The 13,282-nt window shown below is 56.3% G+C and overlaps 1 protein-coding gene across 3 annotated transcripts; it reads right to left on the minus strand.

Moving 5' to 3' along the window:
- Window positions 1-1,564: 1,564 nt before the first annotated feature.
- UBXN6 (UBX domain protein 6) lies at window positions 1,565-12,926 on the minus strand. Of its 3 annotated transcripts, none has more exons than XM_063111045.1 (12): window positions 12,750-12,817; window positions 10,704-10,808; window positions 9,489-9,652; window positions 8,985-9,049; window positions 7,878-8,006; window positions 4,776-4,873; window positions 4,232-4,307; window positions 3,438-3,522; window positions 3,114-3,333; window positions 2,907-3,037; window positions 2,576-2,724; window positions 1,565-2,144 (listed from the first exon to the last, which is right to left on the minus strand). In XM_063111045.1, exons 2-12 carry the CDS (start codon window positions 10,733-10,735, stop codon window positions 2,016-2,018), a joined length of 1,278 nt encoding a protein of 425 aa, XP_062967115.1. In that variant the 5' UTR covers window positions 10,736-10,808; window positions 12,750-12,817; the 3' UTR covers window positions 1,565-2,015. The 3 variants fall into 3 exon arrangements, with proteins under 3 accessions (XP_062967115.1, XP_062967116.1, XP_062967114.1); XM_063111046.1 differs by lacking the exon at window positions 12,750-12,817 and adding an exon at window positions 10,985-11,049; XM_063111044.1 differs by lacking the exon at window positions 10,704-10,808 and having other exon boundaries at window positions 12,750-12,926.
- Between the last annotated feature and the right edge of the window lie 356 nt (window positions 12,927-13,282).

Raw genomic sequence — 13,282 nt, forward strand, 5'->3', positions numbered from 1 at the left:
TTGGGGTCAAGTCCTAGTCGCAGCTGGGGCAGGCAGGCAATGTGGGACCAGAATGACATCTTCGGTTCTCCACACAGAGCACCCTCGGCAGTGCTGGCTTCCTGAGGTGGGGCAGTGAACAACATGCCCAGTTTCTGCCCCAGCAGCTGGCGGCTCAGGGGGTGACCCAAGTGTGGCACATGCTGGGGGCTCCTGGCTGGCGGGACTGCAAGGGACGTTGCTTTCGCTACTGAATTCTTTATAAAAGACTTTTTTTTTTTTTCCTTCACCAGTAAGGGGATCACAACGCTTGGCATGGTGTGGTCCGCACCACGCTCAGCCAGTGAGCGCACCGGCCATCCCTATATGGGATCCAAACCCGCAGCCTTGGCACTACCAGTGCTGCACTCTCCCGAGTGAGCCATGGGGCCAGCCCTCTATAAAAGACTTTTAAATCACATTTGGGAGAAAAAATAAATCACATTTGCAGCCTCAGCAGTGGGGCTGGGGCATGTGCCCTCAACACTCCAGGCCTCAGCTTCCCTGTGAGTGTCCTGGGGCTGCTGTAACATGACCACAAACAGTGGTTTAAAACAACACATTTATTATTTTACAGTTCTAGAGATCAGGAGTCTGAAATGGTTCTCACTGAGCTAGAGTCAAGGTGTGGGCAGGGCTGGTCCCTCCTGGAGTCTGCACGGGAGGATCCGTGTCCTCCTTTCCTAGCTTCTAGAGGCGCCTGCAGCCCTTGGCACGTGACCACTTCCTCTGTGCTATAGACTGGATACCCACCCCAACCTCACTGAAGCTTAAATCCCCACTGTAACTTGAGGGTGGGAAATCCTATTATGGTAATTGAAAGGTGGGGCCTTCGAGAGGGGATTAGATTGTAGGACCACTCTGTAGTGAATGGATTAGTCATGGTGGTCAGGGGTGTCGTTCTGAGGGCTTTAAAGGAGAGCACATGAGAGGTTAGTCTCTGCTCTGCTGTTTTGCAATGTGATAACCCTGCTGCCACTGTCGCCACCACCAAGACCCTCACCAGATGTGTTCCCTGGACCTTGGAATTCCTAGCCTCCGAAACTGTAAGCAGTACATTTCGTTTTCTTTATATATCACAGTTCCAGGTATTTTGTTATAAGCAACAAACACTACATACAGTCTGCAAAGCCATCAGCGCAGCATCTCCCAGTCTCTCTGACTCTTGACCCTCCTGCTCCCTTTTTTAGGAGGACCACATGAGGATACTGGGCTCTTGGATAACCCAGGATGATTTTCCATTTCAAGGTCTTGAACTTCATCTCATCTGCAGAATCCCTTTGCCATGGAAAGTGACATATCCACAGGTCCCAGGAACAGGACATGGCCGTCTCTGGGGAAGATTGTCCTGGTCACAGTAAAACCAGGCCTGTGGAAGCACCTGCCCCCCAGAGCTGGGGGAGGCCCAAGAGTGACTGTGGCTTCATATGCTTGGCACAGCCCTTGTCTAATTTGCAGGACTTCCCCCCAAGTGGCGCTGGCCTGCCCAAAGCCTGCTGACCTTGCCCTGTGTTGCACGGTGTGAATTCAGCACCAGGAAACCACATTCAAATATCCTATTTATTTGGGTCATAACTTAAATCATTGCAGATACATGTGCTGACAGGCAAGCATCTCCCCCACCTGCCAATGTCACCAGCTCCCCCCTAAGCAGCCTCACAGCACTGGACGTGGCCACCTCTGTCCAGAGCCTGCCGGAGCTAGGCCCACGCTACAGACCAGCTCTCCTGCCCAGGGAGCCACCCACATCTGTCTGCCCCAGGGGCTTTGTGAAAATGGTTAAGAGCAGCTGCAGAGGGCTTGGGTTGGTGCTGCCCCTGGGCTCTCCCAGGGTGGGCACAGGCCCAGCTCCACAGTGTCCTCAGCCAGCTAGTGCCCCTCGGGGCCCCAGAAGATAGGTGAGTGTTTCCAGGTGCCTCGGAGGCTCCAGAGGTGGGGGACAGGGAGGGGAGAGCATAAAACAGACCCACAGGGCTGAAGCCAACCCTGCTTTTATTTCACGAGAGCATCTCAATGGCTGACAGGAGCTCGGGTTTCAGGATTGACGAGTCTGGCTCAGCCCCTGCAGCCTTGATGTCCTCTAGCACGGCTATGTCCCACGAGAAAGTCAGGAGGGCTGAGGGCACCTGCAGTGGGGTGGTCAGACAGCTACCCTGTCTCTTGGTGACAGTACAGCAGGAGGACATGTTGAGCACAGGCCTCCTGCCTTCCCCACCTCCCTTCACAGGGTCGAACCTGCATCAGGCCCCCTCTTGTTTCCTGCTCAATAAATGCCCACATGACTAATCACACCTCGGTTCTGTTCCTCAGGGACTTGAACTAGCACACTTGCCACTGCTCTCAATTTACAGGTGGGAAACTGAGGCACACAGAAGTTATGAACTTGTTCCAGGTCACACTGCCACTGAGTGGGAAGGTGGGATTTAAACGCAGGTGAACCTGGCCCAGGGCCCCCACCACTAAGTGCTGCCCACTGTTCAAGAACACCTCCATCCTCCAGAATTTGAGCAGATTCAAGTGAAATGACCACTGCGGACACACCGGCAGGAACACTCACCAGCCCGCACTCGTTCAAGGCCAGGTTCTCGTCCTCCGACAACTTCTGCCCTCCGGAAGCCAGAAGCTCAAAAGGCAGCCAATCGTTCTCCAAAGCCTCCCGGACGAACCCATAGAGTGCCGCCAGCCGCTCCCGTGCATAGAAGGTCCCTGGACAGTGGGACAGTCAGGCCAGGGCCGGGGCCCACCCCAGCTTCCCTCCCTGGCTGTAGCATCATCTGTAAATGGAGCTGGGGGCACTGCCTCCAGGACTGTAGCTCAGACCTGTGAAGCCACGGGCTCCCTGCAGGACAGCCACCGCCCACTCCCCGAGCTGAGCCCCTTGGGCGTACCCTGCAGCAGGCAGCCGTTGGGGAGGCGCACACGCAGCAGCGTGTAGGTGTACTTGCGCAGCTCCCTCTGCTCCTCCTTTTCTCGCATGGCCTTGGTGCGCAGCACGCTCAGCCGCTCCACGGCGTCAGACCTGGGCACCGCCAGAGCTAGGCTCAGGCCGGCTGGCCCCCGGCTGCCCCACCCGTCCCCCCAGGCCCGCTGCCCACCTGAGCCTCTGCTCCCGCTTGATCTCCTCCGCCGTGAGGCTGAAGAAGTCCACGGGCAGATCGAACTGTGAGGCCAGGGGCGAGGGCCTAAAGACCCGGCGCTGCCTGTCCAGCTTGGCCCGCACAGGCTCGGCGCTGAGTAGCTGCTCCTTGTGCCTCTCCAGGCTCTGGGGCTGGGCCAGGATGGCCTCGCTCAGCACGTAGAACTCCTCAGCACCCTCTGCAGCACAGCACAGAAGTCACTCTGCCGCAGCGAGGTGCCCCCTACCTTGATGCCCCTCGTCCCCACCTCCCGGTCCAGCCAAGGCCCTTTTCTCCTCTTACCCTGATCAGGAACTGGAAGCATCATTTTCTGGAACCCAATGGCCTCAAAAAACTCGTGGGTGCCTTCCAGGCAGTTAATGCGCTCCTGGGAGTGGACCTGGAGGTCAGTGGGGCCCCAGCTGCCTCTGCCCTGGCCACACCACGCCTGGCCCAGCATCCCCCTTTTGGGAATGCTGCTGACCCCAGGTGGGTACTGACTCCCAGAAGCTGTCTCAGCTGGGCAGTTTCCATCAGCTGCTCACAGAGGGTGTGGGACCCCAAGGGTCAACAGCCAGGGGTGAAGAATAAGGCCGAAGAGCCAGAGGACTGCTGGGGTGGTCCCACAAACAAGGAAGTGGGCTGAGTGTGCTGTGCTGGGATTGTAGGCAGAGGGTCTCTGTGGCCATCAGCATCAGACACTGACTGAGCAGGTCACAAAGGCAGGCAGCTAGTCTATACCATTTCTCTGGAGAAGCCGTAAGTCTGTGTTTGCATGAAAAATCTCCCCAAATAAAATGAGCAAGAATCAAAATATGTTGGGGGAGGAGGAGGAGCAGACAAAATTCATGTCTGTGTGATTTCTGTTCCTAAAGCCATTGCTCCCCGCCCTGCTACCTTCTGCCAGCCACGACCCTTCACTGCTCAGGGCTGAACTCACACGCCAGCTCCTCCAGGGAGGCCCCCAGGTGCATCCTGGGCTGCCACTGGCTGTGAGCGGGCAGCTGCCCCCCACCCCAGACTGGGTCCTGCATGATGGTGCAGTCCAGGCCACGGTGCCTGCACTGGGTTAAACCACCCCGGAAGGCAGCCCTCACCTGGAACACCTTGTTCTGCAGCTTGATCTTCCGGTACTTCTCTTCCTCGGGATGCAGGTGGATGTTGTCCAGGTACCTGGTGGTAGGCGGAGGGGTGCACAGGGCACAGTCCCAGGCTGGCCACCTGGCTCCTCTGATCTCCTGCCCCCAGGGGGACAGCAGTTCAGGTGCTTGGGGGCTGGAGAACACAAGGACCTCCAGGCACCTGACCTGCTCAATCAGATGTGGGGACTGGGCTCAGACCCTGCCTCCTCCTCCTGTTCTCCAGATGATCACCAAGGGGAGCCAAGGTTCGGAACCCCCAATTCCTTAAACCCCTTTGTTTTACAAACAGGTAAACTGAGGCCTGGAGCGGCCCAGCCTTTCCCCAGGGGCTCGTGGGAGGGGGAGGGCGTGGAGGGTGGAGCTGGTTTCACTCTCAATTCATGCTCCTTCAGGCCCACCTCGGCAGGTTGTGATGAAGGCCTGAGCTGGTGACAGCCCCAGTGGGCGAGGGGGCTGGGGTGAGTGGCTGCTGCGGGCCCAGCAGGGGCAACCCACTCACTTGGCGATGGTGTCCACGCCCAGCTTCACCCTGTCCCGGTCTTTGTTGAACGTGTGGATCTTCATGATGGAGGCGGCCACTGGGTCCGTGGAAAAGTGCTGGGGGAAGAGGAAGCGTGTGGATGTGTGTACACGTGTGGCCCAGAGGAGTATCCACTGGCCTACTCGCTGCTGGATGACGGGAGGAGTCCCAGGTCTAGTCACCATGACCGCCTTGCAGCAGAGCAGTAGCATTTAATTAAAGCAAACCCAAGTGTCTGTGCTCAGCAGGAAAAGGAGAAAGATCCTCTCGGAGTCCCCAACTTTGCCTCCTGCTCTAGGGTAAAGGGCGCCTACAACCAAAACAGAAGAGGAGGAAGGTCTATCCTTTTGCCTTCTAAAGGCCCAGACTGACAGGACTTCTGGGGTGAATTGGACTCAAAAGACCTTTGCCTTACACTCTGGCTTCAGAGCCCAACTCCAGGACTGAACCCCACAGAGGCCTTTGCTGCTTACTGAGCCCCTGGGCTCCACCAGCCACCATGGCCACACCAGCCCTCCTGATCCCCTCACAGCCCTACCAGGAACGTTCTGTACTGACTCCCAGGTTTCAGATGAAGAAACAGACTGAAAGGTGCCAAGTCCCTCATCAGGGCTACATGTGTGAGATGGCACAGAGAAGATGCAAAGGAGGCCTGTGATCCCTTGATGTCTGGCACCTAGCCAGGGGAGGCAGAAAAACTGGAATACTGATAGCTCCCGTCCCTCCCTGGGGTCCCACCTGTTTCCATGGGGGAGGGGAGGAGTCACAGCTAGAACTCAGAGATTTCACAGAGCCAGCCTCCGGGACTCTACAAACAGCATCCCAGTGGGGTGAGGCTGAGAATGGGTCACCTAAGGGAGGAACAAATCTGTCCCTGCTCGGGAACCACTGCACATGGGGGAGAAGGCAGGTCTGCAGAGAAAGGCAGAGAGTAGCAGCAAGACGGGTACAGCGTCCTCATGAAACAAATTTCCTCAGGACCGAAGCGCCTGGGGACCAGCACTCCCACCCCAAGGGAAGTGCTGCTGCTCTCAGGTGTTTCTAGGTGACCTGCCACCATGTTTAAGTCAGGACCAAGGTACCTGAACAGACAAGGGACAAAAGAACAGATGTCCAGGAAGGAATCCACGCAACAATTTCCTCTGTGATAAAGGGAGGATTTCACATATGTGAGCAAAAGACAGGTGCTATCAGTATATGTGGTTAAGAAAAAACTAGATCAGCTATCTGGAAAATAACATTGGCTTGACACCTCATACTTTATGCAAGGATAAATCCTAGTTAGATCAAAGCTTTAAACACTAAAACAAAATAAACAAAATAGAAAAGCAAAATTACTTTAATATTGAAGTGGGAAAAGCCTTTCTAAATAGGACCCAAACCCCAGATACCATAAGACTGATGCATTTAATTATACAGAAATCAAGAATTTCTACATCGCAGTGACCATAAGCAGAATAAAAAAATAAACAACTGGGCAAAAACATTTGCAACTTATAGGCCAAAGCCTACTTTCCCTAATATGTAAACAGTGCCTACAAATCAACAAGAAAAAAAAGACCAACTACTCAACAGAAAAATGGGCATAGGATGCATTCTCATATGAAAACATAGCCAACCTAACCCCAAATAAGGGAAATGGAAAGTAAATCTATCCTGAAGTATTTTCACCTGTGAATTTGGGTAAAAATCAGAAAGTATGGTAGCACACAGTGACAGTGAGGGGATGGGGAAAGGGTGCTTTCCCACACGCTGCTGGGGGGAGCATGAATTGGGATGACCCCTATGGAGATCATCTGGTTACAACCAACCAAACTACCACTACACAGTGTCCTCTGTTCCAACAACAACTCTTCTGGAACTGAGCCTACAGCATGAAGTGACATGCAGCAAAGTGTCAGTTGTTGCATAACTGCTCTTACTAGCAAAAGTTGGAAACATCCTACATGCTCGTCGACAGGGGCTGCTCAAATAAGTTACAGCATTATGCAGTTCAAGAGACTGCAGAACTTTCAAATGGTTCAGAAAAAAATAGAGAGCTGGTAAAGCAAATGGGCAAAATCTGTTAACATGGTAAATGTGGGTATGGCAGGCAGACTAATGCCCCTCCCCCAAAGATTCATGTCCTTATCCCTGGAACCTGTGAATATACTAAGTTACATGGCAAGGGGGAATTAAAGGGGCAGATGGAATTAAGGCTGCTAATCAGATGACCTTAAAATAGGGAGATTATCTTGGATTCTCCAGGTGGGCCCACTGTGATCACAAGAGTTCTCAAAAAGGGAAGGGAGTGAACCAGAGAGACGGCAGCTTGAGAAAGATTTGACCTGGCATTGCTGGCTTTGAAGTCAGAGGAAGAAGCCATGAGCTGAGAGCTGTGGGCACCTCTAGAAGCTGGGAAAGGAGGACACGGATCCTCCCCTGGAGCCTCCAGGAGGGACCAGCCCTGCCCACACCTTGACTTTAGCCCAGTAAGGCCATGTTGGATTTCTGACCTCCAGAACTGTAAGAATATAAATGTGGATTGTCTTAATCCACCAAGTTTACAATAATTTGTCATAAAAGCCACCAGAAATTCATACCCCTGGTAAAGGGTATTTAGGGTTCTTTGTGTTATTCTTGCAATTTTTCTTTAAGTGGGAAATTATTTCCAAAGAGTTACAAGGAGAAACAATGCTATAGAACTTCTCTGTGTACTGATACGTTGCCCTGAAGTTTACATGTTAAGAGTGAGCAGCACGTGAACTTTTATGTAAAACATCCACACAACAAGTGAGGCAAGACAATGGCAAGTTTATACACAGGTGGGAGATCCTGGAAAAGGGACCTAAACTACTTGCAGTGGCCTCAGGGGAGGAGGCATGGCCGACAATAGGAGGCAAACCTTTCTTCATCGACTCTTTTGTACCTTTTGAATTCTGTCCGTCATGTAAGTATTTAATCCTTTACAGCAAATAAAATCATACAATAAAGCAGCTGCAAGACTTCATGAGGCATCTGTGCCACCTGGGATTCCTGGAGGTGACTCCTGCACTGGAAACTTTTGGTTGGGGGGACGGGACACAAAGGGCCACCACTCACCGAGAGAATGGCCTCTTTGATGCAGGCATCCCGTTGGTCCTTCCTCAGAGTGGCCCCTGTGAGTGGGCAAGTGAAATACACGCCGGGTACAGCCAGGTGGGTTGAGCCTTCCTCTTTGGGCTCAGTTACCTGTGGGGGGAGGGGAAGGTGACAGTGTCTGAGCCTGGACTGTGGACAGAGCCCACCCCCGAGCCACCAACTGCCAATCCTAAGAGCATGGCCCTTAGAGCCAGACAACCCTGCTCCAACACTGTCTCCCCCTCTGCTTGTCAGCTGTGGGAGACACCCTGGCCGGTTTTCTGGTCTGTAAAATGTCCCTGCGGGGCCACCTCAGAATTAAACAAGGGCAGGAATGGAAAGCACATGGCAGCTTCTGATACACAGTAATGGCCACCTGGGCTCCTACTAGACTGTCCTCCCTACCTGGTGAGGAAGGAGCTTTGTGCTGGGGTCAGAAGGTACAGTTCCCTGGACAAGTCCTAGCATCTCTCTGGTCCTCCATTGTTAGGCAATCTCTAGGGTCTCTTCCATGCTAAAACTCAGTGAGTCCTCGTGGGATGAGGAGCTTGGAACACCCTTCCGGCAGAGCTCTCCTTTGAGGCCCGTCTCCTACAGCAAGTCCTCCTTGACTGTACCAGTCTCCATGGAGCCCTCCAACACCCGAGGCAGCCAGGAGAGGGCTTTGGTGGCACACAGGCTGTGCTTCCAGCCCTACCCTGGCTGGTTTTGAGGTGTAGGCTAGAGGACAGCTGGCTTTGCTGCTTTGAATCTGCTTTCTCTTCCAAAAGGTGGGAATGACAACAGCGCCCACCCTGAGGGGTTACAGGAGGAACCAAGGAGCTAATGTGGGTCAAGTCCATTCCTCAGCCCCCGAGCTGGGCATCCTCAAGTGCTGTGCCCAGAAGGTCCCAGCACAGACACTGCCAGGCTCAACCTCAGCTGCCTCTGCGTTCAAGGCAGGCTTTCTCAGGTGCCTGCAGCCCCGAGGGCAGGAATGATACCTCTTATGTGTGTCCCCCTCTCATGGTGGGCCCTTTATGGGGTCCAAGCTGCCCCCACTGCAGGCCGCCCTCAGGGTGTGATGCTTCCACCCAAAGGTGCCTTTACCATGTTGATGCTGGGGACATCCGGGCTTCCGCTGACAGTCGCTTCAGCCTGCAGCTCCTTTCTCACTGGGAGGGAGAGAGTGATGGGAGAGGCAGAGATGAGACATGTGCAGGCCGCCCAGAGCCCCTTGTGTCCGTGCTGGGCCTGAGTTAGGCATGTTCTCCCTGGGCCCTGGTCCTCCTGCTATGGTTAAGTTCTAGTCCTTCCTGCAGGGCTCGGTCTATGCCCAAACCTCTGCCTGAACCATCCCCACCCACAGCCTCCGTCTGACCCCCGCTCTTCCTCCTTGAAGCCTCTGCTCCCATCTGCCCCCCTGACCACATCAGGCCTGCTTTGGCTTTTTCACCCTGCATTTCCCCTCTGGGGACACAGTCCCAGCTGTGACTTTAATCCCACACCCACCCCACGCATTGTTCGTATAACTATATTCATCCAGAGCAGAGCACCAGGTCTGGGACTCAAGAACAGCCTCCTGGCCTCAGCCCAAGGATGGCCGCTGCTCACCCTGGTTCCGGATGGAGTCCTGCGACGTGGGGCCCCGAGCCCTGGGCTGCTTCTGCTCCAGCCGGGCCAGGGCTGCTGCAGCAGCCATCTGCGCCTCATCGGTGGGTCCCTGCCGGGGCTGCCCGAGGGCAGGCTGGCTGGGCTTTTCTTTGGGGGCCTTCTCCCTGGGGAGACACCGAGGGAAAACGAGCATCCTCACGATGCAGCCAGTGAGGCTGACATGGGGTCAGACAAAGGAGCTTTGGCCCTTCCCCCACTCCTGCCACCTGCCCCAGTAGCCAGACACAGCCCTGCCTATGTGGGCTGGGACACCTCTTTCCTGGGGCCACCCCTGTCCACCAGACAGTTCTGATCCAGGCGGAGCAGCCCCTGTAGGCAGGACATGCCAGTACTGCTCTGAGCTTTCCCCTTTAGGCAAGTCCTGCCCCGCAACTGGGCCTCCATGTCTACATGTGTAAAATGGGATAATAGCGCCCCCCCCCACGTGTGAAGACATCCTGACATCCTCAAGAACTGGGGAGACTCACAGGGCTTCATGTCCACCTCTCCCTTTCTCCCATAAAAGCCTTGACCACACTGTCTGCCGCAGTAACATCACAACTGTCTGTTGAGCGCCTCCTGCGTGCTGGACGCCCAGCTGTGAGCCCGGCACGGTTCAGACTGTTCACTTCTCATCACGAGCTCTCAGGGAGGTCTTAAGATCCCCATTTCCCCAACCCAAGAGGCTCACAGAAGTTCAGGCACCATGCCTCACGCCACAGCACCTGTGTCAGGACCTCAGGGTCAGCCGACAATGGAACTGCCATTACCCAGGCTGCTTCACTCCATGCCAGGCCCTGGGCTGTGCACGTTACAAAGAGCTCCTTTAACCTCCTTTCCACCCAGCTCAAATTCCCCAACAGGAGGGACAGTACCAGAATCTGCTTGGCACAGAGCAGCCTGGCGGTGACGTTTCCACAGAGCAGTCCTTTCTCCCAGCCTGCCCTGTCTTCTCTGTCCAGTCCTCCTTCTATCCTCAGGACCCTCCTCTGACCCCAGCAGATCGAATCATCTCTGCTATGTCTATAGAATCTTCTAGGAGCCCAGGCTCTTATTCAGGCCCTTCAGTCCTCCAGCTCCACTCAGCCCTCCCTTCCTGCCCATCCCTGCCTCCCTCTAGCCCTTTGCACAGCCAGGAACTCTGGGGTGAAGAGCAGATGACTCATGGAGACCCACCCTGGCCCCATCGGATGTCTAGATCTTTCCATAAAGTTAGCTTAGTTGGTTGGAGCGTGGTGCTGACTACACCAAGGTCCAAGGTTCAATCCCTGTACCAGCCAGCTGCCAAAAAAAATAATAAAATTAATTTTAAAAATAGATCTTTCCATAAAAATGGCCCTTCCCAACACACCTCACCCCAACCTGTCACGGACTCTCCCCCACTGGGCAGCCAGGGGATCCTAAGCCAGCGCTTGTCCCCTTCTGCATGAAGCCCTCCCGTGGCACACAGCAAAGACCTGAAGCCTCCTATGGCCTCGAGGCCCCTCTCCAGCTTCTCTCTGTCTACACTGGGCTCTCCGCTGTTCTGCCCACACAGCCGGCTGGTCCCCACCGCACAGCCTTTGCTCCTCCGCTCACAGTGTTCTGCCTGGGGGTGGGATGAGGAAAGGGGGTCTTGGAGGGAGAGGGGGAGGGGGCTGATTTCCTCCCAGCTGAGTTTCACCTTGTGCAGGTCCCAGCTCAAATGTGACCCTCTCAGAGAGGTCTGCCCAGACCCCCCATGTGTCCCCTCCATGGCCCACTACCGCTGACACTGCTCATTCTTCTTCATGGCCCTGAGCACCACCTGGTCTCTCCACACATATCCCTTGGTTTCTCTGTTCATCTGCCACTGCGAGAAGGGGAGCCCTGACATAGCAGCGGCTTGTCCCGTTCCCCGCTACAGCCTAAACCTGTGCTGGACACAGCCCGAGTCCCCAGCCTTGCTGGATGCCTGGACCTCCGCACCTCTTCCTCTCTGCCCAGGCCTCCGCTCTGACACAGCTGTCACCCACACGGTTCCTACAGCCTTCCTGTCACACAGTTGTAGTGGCCTCAGCCCCCCACCTCCACCCACTATTTGTTAACTCAGGAAGGGACCCACCCCGCTCCTGGCCCCCTCTTTTTACGTTGTTGTTTTTGGCAGCTGCCCGATATGGGGATCTGAACTCTTGACCTTGGTGTTACAACACCGCGTCCAGCCCCCGGCCCGTTTTAAGCTGCCCTCCTCTCCCCCCTGGGCTCTGGGAACCTGACTTTGTAACATTTCTCACGGACCTGGCCCTCATGGCCTTCCTTCTCCCACTCAGCGCACCCCTCCCAAGAACCCACGACACTCTGTCCTGTGCCAGACACCCTGATGTCCTCACAGTGCCCCCCACCCCCTCCCTCCCTCTCCTCCTAGCCCCTCCCAGCCCCCACCTCTTCACAATCCCTTCCATTATTCCTCACAGACCCCTGCCCAGGCTGACCTCTTTCCTGGATCACCCGCCAGTACCCACCCCCCGGGGCTCCCTGCAGCTCCCTCCCTTGCCCGTCCCCCTCCCTTGCTGCAGCCCAAACCTCTCCAGACTCCCTTTCCCACCCAGCAGCCTTCTGCCCACCTCCTGGCTGAATCTCCACTCTGCCCCTGGCCCTTCTCTCCCAGGCCTCCCCAGACAATCCAGGAAGCCTGGAAGCTGCTAACCTCCTCGCTCTCCAGTCTGACCTGCCCGTCACCCACAGGGGATCCCTTCTCCATCTGTCTGTCCTCCACTTTCTCCCAGACCTTCAGCCCCTCCCAGCACCCCAACTCACTGACAACCCTCCCAACAACCGCCTCAGGCTCCCTGGCCTTCCAGACTCTCCTGGTCTCTCATCCCGCCCTCCCATGAGACTTAGAACCCCTATTCACAAGGACGTGCCAGGGTCCACGTGTACTTGCTCCTCTAGGCTCAGCCCCAACCTCGCCCTCAGACCTCCCCCTCCCCCGACTCCCACTGCTCCCCCCAGCCCCGCCCCCAGGCCTCCCCCTCCCCCGACTCCCACCGCTCCCCTCTAGCCCCGCCCCCCAGGGCTCGCCTCGCCCCACTCCCTGCCCCCTGCCCCGCCCCCCCGAGGTCTCTCCCCGAACCCGTGACCCTCGGCCGCCCCTCCCCGCCTCTCGCCCTCCCAGGCCTTCTCCGCCGCTGCGGCCTCAGACCCCCGCCCCCCAGTCCCCGCCCCCGCCCCCCAGGGCCTCAGGCCTCTGCGCTCGTCTCGCACCTCACGGACTCTGTGAGCTTCTGACCGGGCCCCGCGCTCTTGAACTTGATGTCGGCCTTGACATCCTGGAAGAATTTCTTCATGGTGGCGGCTGGCCCGGCGGCGAGGGCCCCGCAGGGGGCGCAGGGCCCAGGCAGGGAGGGGCCGGGAGGAATCAGCAACCGGAAAAAAAATAGCGCGCCGCCGGAAGTCCCGCCTCCGCGCGGTCGCCCACGTGACAATCGGTTCCCTGCGCCTCTCTGACCCGTGGCGACCGCTCTGCACTCTGGGATCGCGTCTCGTTGGCATTTCCGGACTCCGTTGCCAGGGCGACGAGCGAGCTTCTCCCTGGAGGCTGTGCACCTTCCGCCGCGTTCTCCGACGGTTGACAGGCAGGCAGGGACAGGCCGAATGAGCCTCATGGAGAAATCTCTGGCCGTGTCCTTTTCCCTGCTCGAGATATTTCCCTGAATCCCCGGCGCTTACGTAACAAAGTCCCAATTCAATGTGGGGGCATTCAAGGCCCCCACCACCCAGCCCCGTTTGGACCCCAG

Source organism: Cynocephalus volans, chromosome 10 (assembly GCF_027409185.1).
Source record: "Cynocephalus volans isolate mCynVol1 chromosome 10, mCynVol1.pri, whole genome shotgun sequence".
NCBI classification, from domain to species: domain Eukaryota; kingdom Metazoa; phylum Chordata; class Mammalia; order Dermoptera; family Cynocephalidae; genus Cynocephalus; species Cynocephalus volans.

Excerpts from the sequence above, each read along its gene's own strand:
- UBXN6 (XM_063111044.1), bottom strand. The coding sequence starts at position 12,832 with ATGAAGAAATTCTTCCAGGATGTCAAGGCCGACATCAAGTTCAAGAGC. Across the intron at positions 9,653-12,749 it reads AAGCTCACAGAGTCCGTGAG|GGAGAAGGCCCCCAAAGAAA; the intron begins GTGCGAGACGAG and ends GTGTCTCCCCAG. Across the intron at positions 3,334-3,437 it reads GCTTCCAGTTCCTGATCAGG|AGGGTGCTGAGGAGTTCTAC; the intron begins GTAAGAGGAGAA and ends GCTGTGCTGCAG.